Source organism: Equus quagga, chromosome 11 (assembly GCF_021613505.1).
Source record: "Equus quagga isolate Etosha38 chromosome 11, UCLA_HA_Equagga_1.0, whole genome shotgun sequence".
Lineage (NCBI taxonomy): Eukaryota > Metazoa > Chordata > Mammalia > Perissodactyla > Equidae > Equus > Equus quagga.
The window spans coordinates 109,277,575-109,294,937 of record NC_060277.1 but is presented as its reverse complement, the minus strand read 5'-3'; the positions used below and the strand labels follow the sequence as shown (position 1 = coordinate 109,294,937).

The window sequence follows — 17,363 nt, the reverse complement described above, 5'->3', positions numbered from 1 at the left end:
TCGACAAAAATAATCCATAACCAATCTGTAAATGAAAATTTGGGTGAGTTTATCCTGAGCTGAAATCTGAGGACCATGGCCCAGGGCCTTTCTTCCCGAAGGAAGAAAGGGCACCAAGGAAGTGAGGTATATAGAGTGGTTTTATACGCCCATACAGAATGTTTCACATATGATTGAAATGTCCCTCCCAAAATAGTCACAAGATTGCCCTGTCAGCACAGCGCTTGATGGACACAGCAGGTAGTGGGTCTGCTCTCTTGGCGGGTGTAGCAGGAGGCAAGTCTATTGTCTCAAGCTGGGCGGTCACAGGTGAGCGCAGCAATCAGTTCCTAGCCTAAGGAAAGATGCTTAATCCTTAAGGGAATGCCAATGTTGGGAGGGGGATGGAAGTTGCACCTTTATCTCAAGGGTCTTTGTTCTTGCCATAGGGAATCTCTAAAGCAGATATACAATGCATGCTCAACGGCCACGGTCAGGCCCTTTTGGAAAGACAAGCTCAGGCCAAATTAGGTTTACACAAAATGGCTTCCTCATATGCTCCAACATATCCTATTACTTGCCATTTTTATTTGTCACTTGTGTTCACTCATTTGTTTCCTATGAGATAAGAATGAGTACTATGTTCTATTTTATAGACAGGGAAACTGAGGATGAGAGTGATTTTGCAACGTGCCTAAGGGGATGTGGTTAGTAAATGATGGAGGTGGGATTTGAGTTTTGTGAGTCCAGAGTCTATGCTCTTAACCAACACCCTTATCCTGAATTAGATTAATAGTGTACTAGCAGGTGGAGCTTCCCCACAGGAAGCCAGAAAGTTGGATCTGGAGCCCAGGAGGGATATTATGTTAGAGGATGAGGCATGAGGTCATAGGCATGGAGGAAATGGTAGAGAGAGGTATGGGGAATCCTTTAGGTGGAGGCATTTTACGACCCCAAAGTAGGCAGCCAGAGAGGAGGGGCAGCTGATTGGGTCAAGGAAGGAGTCCCAGACGGGACCAAGAAGAGAAATTCAGGGGACAAAGGATCTTGTTGGTTGGCGGTTTCATATATTGGGATTGACTTTCATGAAGGCTCAGGTTGTGACCCACACGTTATATTGTCATTAAATGGAGGGAAAATCAGCATATTTCCCTGGAGGCTCCTAGCCGTGTCTTTGAAGTATCTCTTGCCACTCTTCCCCTTTTTCTAAGTAAGGCTTCAAAAGAGGAAGTAGCTAAGAGATTAAAAAGGAAGTGAGAAAAACAGAGAAAGTGTGAACAGGTAGAAGGTGGATGACCTGAGCTCTGCGGTAAGCACCTGGGTTCGAGCCAGGACCCAGATTTGCTGGGGACACCAGCCAAGGACAGGACCATGCGGCTGCTCCCAGCTCTGCTCCTTCTCTGCCTCCCAGGTGAGTGGGGCTGGGGCTTTGGGAACCTGGTATTGCAGGGGGCAGGACAGAAGGTGGAAGGTCTGTCCTGGATTCAAGCCAGAGGCAAAGTGTCCGCAGAAATGGGAAGGACATAGCCTTGTACACATTCAAACATTCATCTGCACATCCTACATCCACTTATTGAGCACCAACTGTGTGCCAGGACTGTTCCAGGTGCTGTAATTAAGAGCAACTTCTGCACTCATGGACTCATAGTTGAGGGAGTCAAGTAGTTACAATAACAGTGTGGAATTTTCTATAGAAGAGATTCATCCACGTGGTGATGAGAATGCGCAGCAGGGGCCCCTAACTCTGCTCTTGGAAGGATACAAGTCCTCACTGAGGCTTCTCTGGAAGTCGGTCTTGAAGGATGAATGAGTTGGCTGAGTGGAAAATGGGAACAGCTTACACAAAAGTGCGGTGATGCAAAAGATCATGGAAAGTTCAGGAATTAGCAATAGTTCTGTTTTGCCAGAGCTGAGTTTAAAAGGGTTGGAAAAGTTTGTTAGAAGGAATTAATGAAGAGTTTAAATGCCAGCCTCAGGAGCCACCTTAAATCCTTCCTGGACCAGGTATGGTGGAGGTAATTAAATAAAATTGTCCCTCAAAGGTTGGACTTTCAGAAGAGAAGCTCTTACAAAAGAAATTCAAAATGCACAAGAGCACATTTTTCTCTAGGGAGTAAGTTTAGGAGAAATTAGAGGGTATTCTTCATGTTTGTAGAATAATTTTTGTATTGGGTTCCCTCACAAGACATAGAACCACCCAACACAATGACAGACTCTTCCAGAAAAGTGGATGAAAGAGGCAGAGATTTAAAGGAAAAAGACCAGTTGGCTGACACTGACCAAAACGCAGTTTTCTTATCAGTAAAATGAGAGTGAACTAGATGGTCTGCAAGTTCTCCTAAGGGCCTCATAACCACAAGCTTAGACTCAGACAGACATTGAAAAGAGACGCATCTCGTTACACACAGGAGGTGCTCAAAATGTCTTAAATGATGATGATGATGATAATGGGCATTTTGCAAATCACCGTCATCAAGGAAATGGGCAGTGGTGGCTGGAACCAGCTTGCCCGTGTTTTCCCGACTCCACGTTCAGTGAGAGCATGTTGTGAGTCTGAAATCAGCCACGTGAGAGTACTGACACCATGGAAACTGTCAGATACTACAAATCATGACTTCTGCTTCACTTTCCCCCAGAGAATTGGTTTACTTACATATCACTGCTTGTTTCAATCTGCTTGCTTAAATGTGATAAAATTACCTAAATTCCATAGCCAGGGTGCAGTTAAACCGAGGATGGAAGTTTCTTCTCACTCCTTCATGTGGAACTGGCTGACCTCTCCAGCCTCAGAGGTTCACCTTTCCATCCAGGGTACCTTTGCGGCTGGGGTTCCCCCAGGTTCTGATTCAAAATTAGAAGTTACTTGTAAAGACTTAAATTTCAGTTCTTTTTCATCCTTGCCCCCGGCTCATCTCTCTCCCATCTTTCCCAGGATTCTCCTCCACCCACTGCACCCATTCAGGGTAGTAGTCGCTGTTTGGGAAAACGTGACCACTTTACGTTTATGGAGGTTACCCAAGAGGGTTGTATTGCTAGCCTGAGAATGGGGAATGAGAAAGGGATGAGAATAAAGAGGGATGGTAAGGACAATTCGAGATGAAAGAAGTGAATTCTGGTATAAAATAAGCAAAAATAGAGCTCCTGTTTATTATGCATTTTACAACCTACAAACACTTTCAAATCCATGACGCAATTTAACCCTCTGAGCGCCTTTGTGACCGAGGCAGCACAGACAGCATTATCCTCATTTTACAGACAAGATGCTGAACAGACTAGCCCATGACATATCAACCAAGAGGAAGAACTGCAAATGCTGTCCAGATCCACCTCCTCCCCCAGTTCTTTCCACCGGGCTCTGGGCTGTCTAGAATAAAGCTGAGCTGGTAATATTCACAGAACTATTCAGGTGCTTTCAGCTGATCACTCTGCTACATTATCTGGTATTTCTATTCTGAACTGATTGCTCTCCTCCATTCACTAGCTCCCAAGAACTTCAAGCAACCAGCAAGCACTTTTATTTTTTTAAAAAATGCACACACGTATTTATATAATCCCACAAATCATTTCCAGAAAAATGCCAGATTTTGTTAAGACCTGCTAACCTTGCATTCAGGCAACATTCCAGCAGGACACAGAGTCCTCTTGGAATTAGTAGAAGCTTCTTGTTTCTCAGCTGCAGGTGCCCAGGACTGGATTGGTCATGGCTCATGACCCTTTCTCATCATTGGTCCATGCAAGGCCTCTGTTATTTTAATTACATGTAATTTAACAAACACCTGTGAACTCACTGGCCAACCCAAGAGCTGGAATGCTACCAATAGCTTAGATCTCCCTGCTCCTTTCCAATCCGATCTTGCTTCCTCTTTCCAACGCCAGTAACTTGGGGTCATTTGTCAACACTTTGCATAAATATTTGCTGTTGTCACATTTGTGCGTTGAATGGAAAATTAGGCCACGGAACCATAAGCCACATTCTAAATCCGAGGGTCTTCCACCATTTCTGCTCATTCCCAGGGCTTATGCTTCCACAGCCATTGCAAGCTCAGCCCTTTCACTGTTTTCACATACACACACGCATGTGTTTTCACAGACACATACACGTTCAAGTTCAAGCCAAATATTTAATAACTTTTTGAAGATTTATCAAGATTTGAGGGGCTCTGCTGAGGCCCATCACACAATGCACGGACCTCCCCCAACTGCAGCCTTTCTCCCTCCCTGTCTCTCCTTCTGTGTCAACTTCCTGCCTTTGCCTTCCAATCCTAACCCCCAGGTCCTCCCAGCTCCAAAACCATCCCACTCAGCCATAGAGAGCGTGATCTCACGTAACCCCTTTTTCCTCTGAACACATGGCGTCACTTGGCACCCAGGCCCTGAGGACTATGATGGGAGAGGGGTCAGCTCATGCCCCAAACTTGTGTCAAGGAGCCTATCTGGGGTTCCTTTGGGGATCAGCCTTTCTTCCCAGGAATATGTTGACCCTCCCTAGGGAGCAATTAAGATGAGGGACAGAGATTTATTTTTCCTCCCTTGAGAACACTGGAGAGCAGAGTAAACAAGAAGTTGTCCTCTTAAAAAATAAGTTTGAGTTGCAGAAAACCCGGAATGCACAGGCTTCACTCCAAAGGGAAGTGTGTTCATCCATGACCCAATCATGTGGCTGGCAGAGGCTGCAGGGCTAAGGACAGGGAGCTCTCTGCTCCCACTTCCAAGGGGTGGAGTTCCCATGGTGTTATTCAGTGTTTTTTGGCTCACAGGCCACAGGTCTCTACTCGTCCTGCTGACTGCAGTCTCCAGACCCTCTGGCTTGGGTCCTAAGCTCAGATGGACCCCATCCCCAAGCCCAGTACCATCCATGCCTCCCTGGAGACTTTCTCCTTGGGCTTGAGGCAGACGGCTGCTGATGGGGTCCATCAGGATAGACTCCTGAGATGTGACTTGTGTTTTCCAGGCTGTTTGTCCCTGACAGGCCCCAGCTATGTGATGGGCACCACGGGGGGCTCTCTGAGCGTGCAGTGTCACTACGAGGAGATGTACAAGGGATATAACAAATACTGGTGCCGAGGACAGTATGACACAGCATGTAACATAATTGTGGAAACCAAAGGAGAAGAGAGAGAAGAGAGGAATGGCCGTGTGTCCATCAGAGACTGTGCTGATAAGCTCACCTTCACAGTGACCATGGAGAACCTCAACGCAGATGATGCTGGAACTTACTGGTGTAGGATTCAGACGGTATGGATCCTGGACGCGTGGTCATATGACCCTTCAGTCCAGGTTAAGGTGTTTGTTTTCCCAGGTAAGAGCTCTCTTCGCCCCAGCAGCAGAGCTTATGGGATATGACTGGATGTGGGGACGAGGATGAGTGCTATACTGAAGAGTGTCTCTGGGTCTTGTCTTGTCCTCAGAGTCAGTGGTGTTGGGAAGAGCCTATAATGTGGGCAGAGAGAGTGGTGGCTGATCCTTCAGCCTAGGGATGGGTTGAGGGGCAGAGCTCAAGGCATTCTCTCATAGAGCGTGGGCCTCCCCCCATTGCCTGGGAGGCCCCTCCATGCTGAGCCAAGGCTATTTCCACCATGCTTTTCAGAAATCTTTACCAAAGGAAATAAACTCTTCATACATACATCTTCAGCTCGCTCATGGAAAACTCCCTCTACCATGTTGTCCTGAAGTCGGCCTCACTCATCTTGTTTCAAGAGGTAGGCTTCTTGAGTGGAAGCTGCTCTTTCTCCTGCTCCCCATATGCTATAGGGCCATGAAGCCATGTCCACGTTCTCCCAGCTTCCCATCACAGCTTCCGACTTTTTACTTCCCCATCTGCTTTTTAAAACATTTGTGTCACATGGCCACATCCACCCTCTGCCCCTCCTCTCCATTGGCTTCTCGGTTACTCCTCAACGTTCAGTGGGATACGGCTTCTCCACCTCAACCCCTGTCACCATCTTGGGAGGTTTGAATGAATAACTTGTCAAACGTCCTTGTCTCAGGTTCCATGACCTTCTCACCTTTAGTGGCCTGCATTTCCACTCTCTTTCAGAATTCCACTCCATGGCAACATCGCAAATCTTACTGTCACTCTCAACTGTTCCATATATCCAAAGTCCCACACTCAAACATTCTACTTTCCATGTGTCAGCTCTCTCATACCCTCAGTCCCACCATTCCTGTTCTCAGCCTCACCAATACCTTCAGTCCTACGATCCTTCTCTCTACTCTCCCCCAATTTATTGCTTACCCTGCCCCTTCTTTGACCTCACTTCCTTCCTAAGCCAGTGCCAACTCTCATGATAGGCTATATTTTCATCTCTTACCAGTACCCTCAGCTCCCATTCACCATTTCACCTTCCACCTTTCCAAACCCTCATGCCTGGATCCATCCTAAAATTAGGGTGACCAACCACTGAGTTTGCCCTGGACTGAGAGATTTCTTGAGACATGGGGCTTTCAATACTAAAACTGAAAAGTCTCAGGAAAACGAGGGCAAGCTTGTCACCCTTCCTAGCATCTATTGGCTCCAATACTGCTGGAAAAAAGTCACAGGTGGCACCTATGGGTGTCAATAGAAGTTCATGGTTTCTAATATCACCCTCCCATTCTGCTACCTTAAGAGCACACAGGATAGCAGACTTGAACTTTTTCAATTTCTTGCCTTCTCCACATACAAACTTCCATGCAGCCTAACTCATTCTTCCCTCTTTCCCTTTTAGTTGAGGATAAAGCTTCCCTTCTCCTGTTCAAGAGAAATCATCCTGAGGCTGGCTTCTCACCCTGTGGCTCTTTGGCTCCCACCCCTTGAGCCAAGTTCCCTCTTTGCTCATCCAATCCTTCCTCCATCAATTATCCATACTCTCTCTTGTCCTTAGCCTCTTCCTCATCACTGCTTTTCACCTCAGCTATAAACATGCTCATGTCTCTTATGTCCTAAGAATGTCTGCGTTCTCCTCTAGGTGCCACCATTTCTCATTTCTCTCCTTCCTGCTTGCCTGAAAGGTAGGTGAGGTACACTTCCTCTTCTGTGGTCCTACTGTACCTGGTGGAGTTCTGCTCCAGTGCCCACCACTTTCTATTGAAGTGAATCAACATGTTTAGGTGTATCTGCCCCTCCATAAGGGCCGGGATGGTGCCACATCCATCAACTAACCCCCAACAGCAAGACATCGAAGGCTGTTGTTGGGTGAAACTTAGCCTGTGTTGGGTGCTCTGTGAAGGGCTGAGCCTCTGGGGCTATTGCTTTTTTTAGGAGAGCATGAGGTTGAGGTGGAACAGGGGTGGGGATACAGGTTATGTCAACAGTCTGGACCCTGAGGTCTTTGGGACGAGCTGAGTGACAACCTATTCCCTCTCCAGTGGTGAGTGAAAGTGGCCTTAAATAGCCTCTGTCTGAGGGTGCTCTGGGTCCCCTTCCACCATCTCTATGAAGCTTCTGGGCCACAGGCAGAGACATCTTTAGACCCCTCCCTGCTCCTCCTCCCTCCAGGGCTTCTCATCAGGGTGGGATAGCCTCTGAAAGACCCCTGCTCTCGCCGCAGGGAGAGTCTGACTCGGGATGGAAGGAACACCTGCTACTTATTAGAGGTGACTCTTATGACCGGTTCTGGAAAAGTCTCATTTTGTCTCTGAGGGGCTTGCTCCATCCAGCAGGTGGCCTGGGTCTAGCTTCCGAGTATCTTTTGAGTCCCCTCTGTGAGGAGATGATTGCGTGTCACATGAGATCCAAACAGGTGCTCAGTGCCTGGCTGGGGAGAGAGCAGCTCCTCATGTATGATTTTATCTCCAGCATCAAGTACAACCACAGGGAGGACCACACGTCCAGCTGCACCTGCCACTCTTCCAGTGGTGAACACCAGGCAGAACGTCAGCACTGGGGAGGTGCTGACCCACAGCTCAGGGTGAGGACCCACGGCCTGGGGACCATGGAGGAGGAGGGTTCGGCAGCCTTATGGGACCTTGGAGTTGGGGCTGGCAACATCATGACCTTTTTACCTCACTGTCTGCTGTGTTTTCCTCCAAATCTGGTCCTGATCTTCACCTTCTCTGGGGCAGCATGGGGTTTCTGAATGGAAAATATCACTTGTTCTGTGAACACTCTCGTGGGGCAGCTGCACGGACACAGGTGGAGCCTGGTTTCAGAAGGATGTGCAGCCCCTCCTCCCATTCCCAGACCTCCCCCCTCCTTCCCTACCTGGTTCTGCATTGGGTCCTGGTTCGGTGGTCCCTAACCTGGGCTCACTTCCAAAAGTCTTTGCTCTACCAGAGATCCTGCTCCTAGGGGCTGCTCAGGGGTCTGTGGGGAGATGGGCCGGCTCCAGGCTGAAGTTTGGATCCATTCTCCTTCTCCTAAAGATACCCAGAAAGGGCTGTGATGCGCAGCCAGACCCTGAAGGGAAGGGGATGAAAGACATGGCTTTAAAGTGTGGGTGAGGATTGGGGTTTCAAGAAGTCAGTTTGCAAAGGAGAAACTGTAAAGGGAAAGGGACAGAGAGAGTGAGCTCGGGAGCACACTTCTGGAAGGGAGTGCTCCTGGGTCCCTCTTCCCTCTTCGCTCCATCGTGTCTCCTTTACGGGAGTCCCAAGGGCAGTTCTTGATCACGGGAGGGGAGGTGACAGGGGCCCCATAGGGGCTGCTCTAGCGTGTGTCCCTTCTGGGTTTGATCCTGAGTTATTTGGACCCTGGAGTCAGGGCACAGGGAGAGGTGGGGAGAGAAGAGTCCCCCTGAGGAGGCAGCTCATTGCCTGTCACCATGTCCTCTACAGGTCCCCACTCAGCAACATCCACTTCCTGCTCCTGGTCTTCCTGAAGCTGCCCCTGTTCCTGAGCATGCTTGCTGCTGTCCTCTGGGTGAACAGACCTCAGAGGGGCCCCGGAGGGAGACAGAGTCAGCCTGCCCAGGGGAATCCACCAGGCAGTGCGCCATCCTTAGGAACACTGTGTCCAGCAATATAGCCCTTCAGACTGGACTAGGGAGACCTTTGGACTCTGGACTCCAAGGCAGGGGAACAGCAGTGCCTGGATTCTGGGGGGACTCAGGTCTTCTAGGGTATTGTTCGTGTGACTTCAGGGAGAGTTCTGGATCTCGGAGGACACTCTATGAGTCCTCAGGTGCAGGAGGAATGAGTCTCCCAGGCTCCTGCCTGGGGCCCTCCTTTCTTCTCCCCAGATCCCCTTGCTCTCTGCCCACCTCCCAAAGGCAAGAATTCTCTAGAAATTGCTAGAGACGCTATCCCCTCCTCTGGGACAATCCCAGGGGGGTGTGGTCCTGGCGGAGCATGCTCACACAAGTGCCCGCTGTCCTTTGTGCTCAGGGTTCTCTGCCAATGCCAATGCCTCTCGGGTCTCACTGACCTTCAATCCCCCTTGTGCTTCTGTGACCAGGGAGTGTGTGGCTGGGCTCAGAGCGTCTCTGCCTGGGACACCCATGGCAGAGTAGCTTCAAGTTAAAGTTCTGGGTCCAGTTGGAACAGTAGTAGGAGCAGGAGGCAGTGAGTGCCCCTAATATCACTCTTGGAATTCTCCAACCTGAGGGTCTCCTGTGCACAGCTCTGATGGAGAGTACAGATTTACCTACTTTAGGAGAAGTCCGGCTGAGGCCACCTGTTGACAGTTAACACTTTCCATGGGAGATGCAGGCATAGTTTTCCAAAGACAGGGTGCAGGAAGCAGAGGTGAGGAGATACTTCACCACACTGGGATGGCACGATGCCACAGCCACCACTTGGCATCTCTAGCCCAGGAAAGGGCTCAGCTGGTTTTTGAACACTTGTCAATTGCTTCCTGCCTGAAGTTTGCAGGTGGAGTTGCACAGTCTGTCACGAGCAGAGTCACCAACTCCGCTCAGCTCCCTGTGGCTAGACCAGCCCTCTCCTCTCCACCAAGCTCAAGCCTGCCCTGAGCTAGTGATGCCAGTTTCCAGAAAACACTGAGAGCTCCTCTGAGTGCTGAGTTCTCAGGTGCCACACTCGGAACCTGAGCCCTGATGTGGCTACCACAAGGGCAGAGTCATTTATGGTTCCTCAAGGAGAGCTGAGGCTGACCTGGGACTCAGCTGAAGGAGAAATTCAACTTAATGAGGCACATATTAATCATATCAATAAAACATACACAGGGAAATATAGGAAACATAGTGATGGGTAAGAGAGAAGCTTGTGATACACCTTATAAAAAAGACAAGCTCACAAATCAGCATAGTATAGACAGGACTGGTAAGCGCCACAGGAGAGCCATAGGCAAGATGTTTCATGAGGGAAAACTTGTCAGATTGAGAAAGAAGATAACATTTGAGAATGATGTTAAAGGAGGTGTAGGATTTCAGCGGAGTGTGGGTGAGGGGGAGCAGGGAGTATGGAGACATATTCAGAGGAACAGCATAAGTGAAAGCAGAGAGGGAGGAAATAATCACAGTTGTCTCTCATAGAGGGTCTATCAGCAAATGGAATGTGGTATTCACATAAGTTTCTCATGGTGGAGGTGTGTCTAAGATTCCAATGAAGTGATTTTTTTGTGTGTGTGGCAGTGCAGACGGAGCTAATCTAGGAGAACTAAGGTGGGGGCAGGTTGTGGAGGCTTGAGACCCAACTCTTACTTAAACATTGATTGTAGACCCTTGGATGGATTTGAGCAGGTCAAAATGGGGATCAGATGTGTGTTTTAGGAAGGCTTATCTAGCAGATGTATAGGGTAGTCTGAAAGGAAAATTCTGGGCGTCTGGAGGTCTCAAGCCTGGAAGACCTGAAAAATGGAGGAACACTGACACAAATAGGAAAGTCAGGGGCAGACTTGGGTGATGCAGAGCTTGGTTTCCTCTGTGTGACTGGGATAACCAGGCAGAAAGTTCTAGCAGGAAGCTGGAGATGTATGTTAGCAGAGTATTGATGCCAGGGAGATGTATGGAGAAGTTAATTGGAGTCCAGGGAGAATGAAATCTTCAAGGGAAGATTTCAGAACCAAGAACAGAGTCTCTGGCGCACCTATAGTTAGGGAGAAAGGGTAGAGAGAAGAGACAATGAACAAGGTACTGGAGAAGGAACAAACAGGTGGAAAGTGAGAAGCCAAGGGCTGTGAAAGGGAGAGAGCAGAGCCAGAAAGGTAGAGGTGGGTCAGGAATGAGAAGAGGCCATTGAAATTATCACTCACAAGATCACTGGTTAAGTACAGCTGAGCAGGTCAACAGAGCTGCGGGAGCAGAAACCAGATAGGAAAAGTTAAGAAAGAGTAACTAGATAGTGAGGATGGGTGAGAGCAGATGCAGGAGAAAGAGACAGCAGATTCCCCTTCCTTCCTTCCATTTTTCCTTTCTTTACTCATTCATTCAACAAAGTTTTATTGTGTGTCTATGGTGCATTGTTCTGGGCATGAAGATAAAGTTTTAAACAACGCAGATTCCCCACTCCAAAAAAAGGGAAGGTTGAGAAACAGACTCACAATTTCAATGTTTATTTTCCACCTGTATATCTTCCTTTGTGAAATGCTTGTTCACGGCTTTTGCCTAATTTTCTAATTGAAAAAAGTTTTTTATACTGTCGAAATTTGGGAGTTCTTTATATATTCTAGATGCTATTTCTTTGTTGGATACGTGGTTTGCATAGTTCCTCAGACTATGGCTTGCCTTTTCATCCTCCTCACAGGGTCTTTCATAATGCAAACACATTTTAATTTTGATGAAGTACAATTTGTTAATTTTTTCTTTTGAGGGTTGTGCTTTTGGCATCATGTTTGAGAACTTTCCACATAGCCCTAGATCCCTAGTATTTATTCCTATGTTTTCTTCTAAAGTTTTTACCATTTTTATATTTTACATTTAAATTTGTGGACCACAATCCATTTTGAATTATTTTTTTTGTATGCTAAGAATTAGTGTTTTTTTTCCACCTGTGGATGTACAATTGTCTCAGCACCAATTGCTAAAAAGACTATCCTTTGTCTATTTAATTGCTTTTGGTCCTTTGTCAAAAATCAGTTGGGCGTATCTGTGTTGGAAGATGTATAGACAGGTTAATTGGAGCCCAGGGAGAGGCGAAATCTTTCAGGGAAGAGTTCAGAACCAAGGACAGTGGCTTTGGAGCCCTTACAGTTAGGAACCGAGGGTTTTGGGTTCTCTGTTTTCTTCCACCAATCTGTGTGTCTACCCCTCCTCTAATATCACACTGTCTTGATTACCATAGCTATATAAGTAAGTCTAACATTAGGTAGAGTAAATCTTCCCTCTTCATTCTTTTTCAAAGTTGTTTTAGGTATTCTAGTTCTTTTGCCTTTCTACATAAATTTTATTTTATTATTTTATTTCGTGTGTGTGTGTGTGAGGAAGATTGTCACTGAGCTAACATCTGAGGTGATCTTCCTTTATTTTATGTGGGATGCCACCACAGTGTGGCTTGACGAGCAGTGCAAGGTCTGCACCCAGGATCCAAACCTGAGAACCCAGGGCCACTGAAGCAGAGTGCATGATCCCAACCACTACACCATTGGGCCGGTCCTCCATATAAATTTTAGAGTAAGCTTGTCTTTGCCTACAGGAAGTCTTGGGGGAATTTTGATAGGAATGTTAAACTTACAGGTCAATATGGGAAAATGGACATCTTTACTATGCTGAGTCTTCCCATCCACAAACGTGGTACATCTTTCAATTTATTTAAGTATTCTTTGATGTCTATCACCAACGTTTTGTGGTTTTTAGCGTAGACATGCCGCACGTGTTCTTTCCTGCAGCACGTGTTCACACGTGCTGACGTGTTCTCTGTGTGTTTTGATCTTGTATCCTGTGAACTTGTAGAATTCATTTATTAGTTCTAGCAGCTTTTTGGTAGGTTCCTTGGGATTTTCTGCATAGACAATCCTGTCATCTGCCAAGAGGGACAGTTTTATTTCTCCCTTTCTAATCTGAGTCCTTTAATGGTGCCAGAGGCCCTATGGAGGCCCCCAGAAGGTTTTAAGCAGTCTGACCGTCATGTGGAGCATGTGGCATCATGGGCCCACTGTCTTCAGGCATTCCTACTTTTAAAAGAGAAGCCAGAAGTAAAATTCCTCATGTTTACGTATAGGCAACAAGCTCCATTAAAAAATATTGTAAGCAAAACCCAAAACATGTCCATAAGTCCATGCAAATCATGGATTCAGTCTATGACCTCTGAGTAAAGCAGAGCACCTCTGAGAAATTGCAGAGCAGGGCTGTGTCTGCCTAGTATTTATGCCTGGGGCCATCTGGTGCCCTCAGCAGGCTTGGGAATTGACCTTCTCGAGGACACAGATGGACCTGCGGGGATGATGTGTGGGCTGGCCCCAGGCTGGCTCAGGGGCACATCCAACTCTGCTAACTGGCCTTGTGACAGGAGACCAGGGGCCTCAGCCCTTCAGATCTCTCTCTTCTTACACGTGATATGAAGATTAAGACTTGCATGTGGTAGTTTTAAAACATGGCTGCAAATTCCTTGACACTCCTCCTGTAAGATTTAGGGATTATATCCCCCACCTTGAGTCTTGGGGGAGCTGTGACGGCTTCAACCAGTAGACCAGAAGTGTTTCTCAACACCCATCCCATAAGATCTTAATAACAAAGCTGTGCTGTATATATGTTTATGTTATACACACATACATATATATGTGTGTGTGTGCATATATGTTTATTTACCTGTTTTGTATATAAAAACACAGGTATTTACTTATGTGTGTTTTTTATATAAATAGAGTAAAATTTTTTCACTCTCCAAGAACCAATATTCACCCCTGTTGGAATGTATGGTGAAAGTGACCCTGTATGACTTCCAAGGCCAGGCCAGAGGAACTCTGCAGCTCTTTCCTTGGTGTCTTGACCCCTCAGTGAGTCCCCTCTCCTTGGAGGCCACAGGGACACGTAGATATTTACATGGTCTCAAAGCACCTCCCTACAAAACACTTATTAATTACAGAGGAGCAAATAGCAACTTCAATGACTTTTGGCAAATCTATAATCATATATCCACCACCTCTATTGAGATCTTGATTGAGATGCCAATAACCCAACTGTTTACACCTAAAAAAAACTCTTTTAACTGTGCATGTAGCATATGAAGACTTTGTAATTTAGTTATTTTTTTTAAATATAGAAAATAAACTTTAAAAGAAGTCCCCATGTTTTTCACTCCGAACCATCAATTAAAGTTTGAGTCCACATACGGGGAGTCCTAGTCACGACCTCTCTGAGGGGATAAAAAGAAATCTTCCAGGCGGCTCCCCTCTATTTTCTGCCAATTCAATAATTCATAGGCATTCTAACTCTAGGGCTTGATTTAGAGTCACTTCACACCCCATAGAACGTGTGGGTCATCTTCTCCTCTATAAAAAATGGAAATAGTGTCCCAAGAAAATAATCTGAAAAGTGCACAGGAGATCCATAGATTTTAATAGGAAATGAACAGCACAAAGAGATGGGATGTGAGCTGGGCAACGGTCCAATCCTATCTTCAATCATCCACATCCAGAAGATTCTTTCTCCAGGAGGTACTGATGCAACAGAAGGTGGAATCAGCAGACCTGCGTACACCTGGCCCATGGTGGGGTCTTTGCCTGTGTAGACACACTCTGAAGCTTTTTGGTTTAATTTAGGTTTTATACTTGCTGGCTGGTCCTGAATTTTGAAACCCATATTGGCTGGAATCCTGGACAGTGTAATAGTCAATTGTCTTGGCAGGGCCGCTCTAGAGTCACAAGGAAAGGAGGCATCAGGAGGACCCACACGGGTGAGATTACAGGGGCCTGGAGGGCCCAGTGTGGAAGGGCAACACCATCTCCTTTCTTGTCTCTGCTTCTGTGGCAGAGGCCAGGGTCCTGGAGCTGTGCGGAGCAGGCAGGGAGCCGATGCTCTTGCTGAGGCCAGAGCGAGGGGAGTCCTCACCTCAGCAGGGCCCCTCGTCTCTTGGAACTGCCATCACTGCACACTCCCTGCTGAGAGGTCAGGAGGTCCCACTTGTCTGCTCCTCCGGTGTGAGGGTGTCGATGGCGTGGGAACTCCTGCTCAGACTGACGTTGTTTCCCCCTGGAGTCCCGCTGACTCCTGCTTAACCACATCACGGTACATAGCAGGATCCCAAGCAGGGGCACCTTCATGGATGTCAGGAGCACAAAGTGGATGTTGCAGAGCAGGACCCTGGACAGGGGACGGGAGATAGGAGTGAGCTGCCTCTTCAAGGGCAGCCCCAGGCGCCCCTGTCCCTGCTCCCTGAGCCAAGACCTGCGTGACACGCAAGCCTCGGTTCCTGGCCAGAAAGCCCCTCTGAGGGGCACGGTCATGCTGCCCAAAGGCGAAGACTTCAGGGGCCCCCCTATAGGCTCAGCCTGGGGACCAGCACCTTTGCCGTCTGTCTGCATCCTGCCTTTGGCTGGTCTCCCACAATCCTCTTTAACTCACCTGCAGTCCAGCTGAGCTCGAAGGTCTGCCCTTTCATGTCTTTTGATTCTGCTTCTGCCATTCTCTCACCTGTGTCTCCCTTTGTACATTCTGCCCTTCTTTCAAGCTCAGATTTAATATTACCTCCTTGAAGCAGAGGGGGATCCCTCCACCCTGGTCAACCTGGCTATTTACCCGCTGGGTTCTCCTGGGAGGGGCCTCTTCTGGCTGACCCTCATCTGAGAGCACGTATGAGATGTGCGATCTCAAATAGCCCGTATAATTGACGTTTGGTCTACTTAGACTACTGGGCCTGTGGTTAATATGTCCCTTGGTAGTCCCTATCAGTGCATAAGAACCAGATGCCCCCTCACCTTCTGCCTCATCCCCTCCCCCACAAACGGCGCCAGGACTCCCCACCCCCACCCCACACACACAGGCCACCCTTGTTCTCTTGCTCAGCCCACCTGGAGCACGAGGAGTTGTGTTGAGTTCACTATGGTTTTCTTGAGAGAGAGAGAGCGCATGCTGCACTGCACATCCTAAAAATACCCTTAAACCACTGGGTTCTTTTCATAAGTTCCAGTCCCTGATGGGCGCTGCACTCTCTCTCTCTCTCTCTCTCCCTCCACGTTTCCTCTTGTGCTTCTCCAGTCTCGCTAAAAGCCCTGCGTTCTGCACTCTGGACTCAGCAGAACAAACACTCTCCTCACAGCCTCATTCAGACGCACCATCGAACAAACTGTCCAGTGGGGGGCAGCCTCCAAGGAATAGGACCCTTGAGCACAGAAGGGAGTTGGATTGGAGCAGGGAAGCGAGCGGATGGAGGGCGGTTCTGAGAGGCAGGACCCAGGGAGAGAACGGACCTTGATTCTGGACGTTGTGGGAGCCCAAAGGCACCGGGCTGTGATGGGATGAAACTGGGGCAGGGGGTGTTTGCCCCCCGGTGAAAGAGCTTATTGATTGCTCTTTGGGTGCTTCTGGAGGGGGTGGGCTTCAGGCTGAAGTCCATTCCTCTCTCCTGTGTTGGGAATGTGAGGAAGCAGGAACCCCAGCTTCTCTCTCCCTCTTGGCATTGCCCTAGTACGTGGGGAGAGGATAGTTGGAGCAATGAAACATGGACCTGCCTGTGACTGTTATAGGCAAACTGATGACCCCCAGAACCTGTGACTGTGTCATGTTAGGTGGCAAAGGGCAACTAAGGCTGCAAATTGGCTTAAGGTTGCTAATCAGTCGACTTTGAGATGAAGAGGTGATCCTGGCTGATCTGGGAGGCCCCAGTGTAATCACCTGGGTCTTTATAAGTGAAAGGTGGACATAGCAGAGTCAGTATAGCGACGATGCAATATGAGAAAGACTCGACCAGCTATTGCTGGCTTTGAAGATGGATGGGGCCATGAGCCAAGGAATGTGGATGGCCTCTAGAAGCTAGAAAAGGTGAGAGAACAGATGCTTCCCTAGAGGCTCCAGGAGGAACTTAGCCCTGCCAACACCTTGCTTTTGCAATGAGCCTCATTTCAGACTTCAGATCTCTAGAACTATAAGATAATACAACTGTGTTCTTTTAAGCCACCAAGCGTGGTAATTTGTTACAGCAGCCACGGGAAAGTCATATAGAGCTTTTCCCTTCCTGCACACTTGAGGCTGAACCCTGCTACACTTCCTTGTGCTTCTGGGGGGTTGGTTGGCAGGTCCAAGGGAGACCAGAACCTTCTCTCCTGCTGCGCAGCTGAAGAGCTTTGTTTGGCTAGGTTCCTCGCAGGGAGTGGGGAGCTGTCTAAGTGCTCAGAGGCAGGAAGAAGGAGGGAGAGGCCCAGGCCAGACTTTGCTGTTTCTGTCCTGCACAGGAAACATCAGAGGGGCCCCATGGGGAGCCCTGACAGAGCGCCCCTAGGGGAGCAGTCACAGGGCAGCAGTGGGAAAGGTCTGTGGGGGTCCAGCTCTGCTCACCTGATGAGGGGGCTGGTCAGAGGCAAGGGTTGGCTGTTGTTGACGCTCTGGGTGACTGGAGACGAGGAAGTCAGACTG

The 17,363-nt window shown here is 48.2% G+C and overlaps 1 protein-coding gene across 1 annotated transcript; it reads left to right on the top strand.

Moving 5' to 3' along the window:
* The first annotated feature begins 1,350 nt into the window (after positions 1-1,350).
* Positions 1,351-8,923, top strand: LOC124247265 (CMRF35-like molecule 2). The gene is made up of 5 exons (XM_046676340.1): positions 1,351-1,390; positions 4,931-5,278; positions 5,741-5,744; positions 7,764-7,868; positions 8,734-8,923. The coding sequence occupies exons 1-5, from the start codon at positions 1,351-1,353 to the stop codon at positions 8,921-8,923; spliced, it is 687 nt and encodes a 228-aa protein (XP_046532296.1).
* The last annotated feature ends 8,440 nt before the right edge of the window (positions 8,924-17,363 follow it).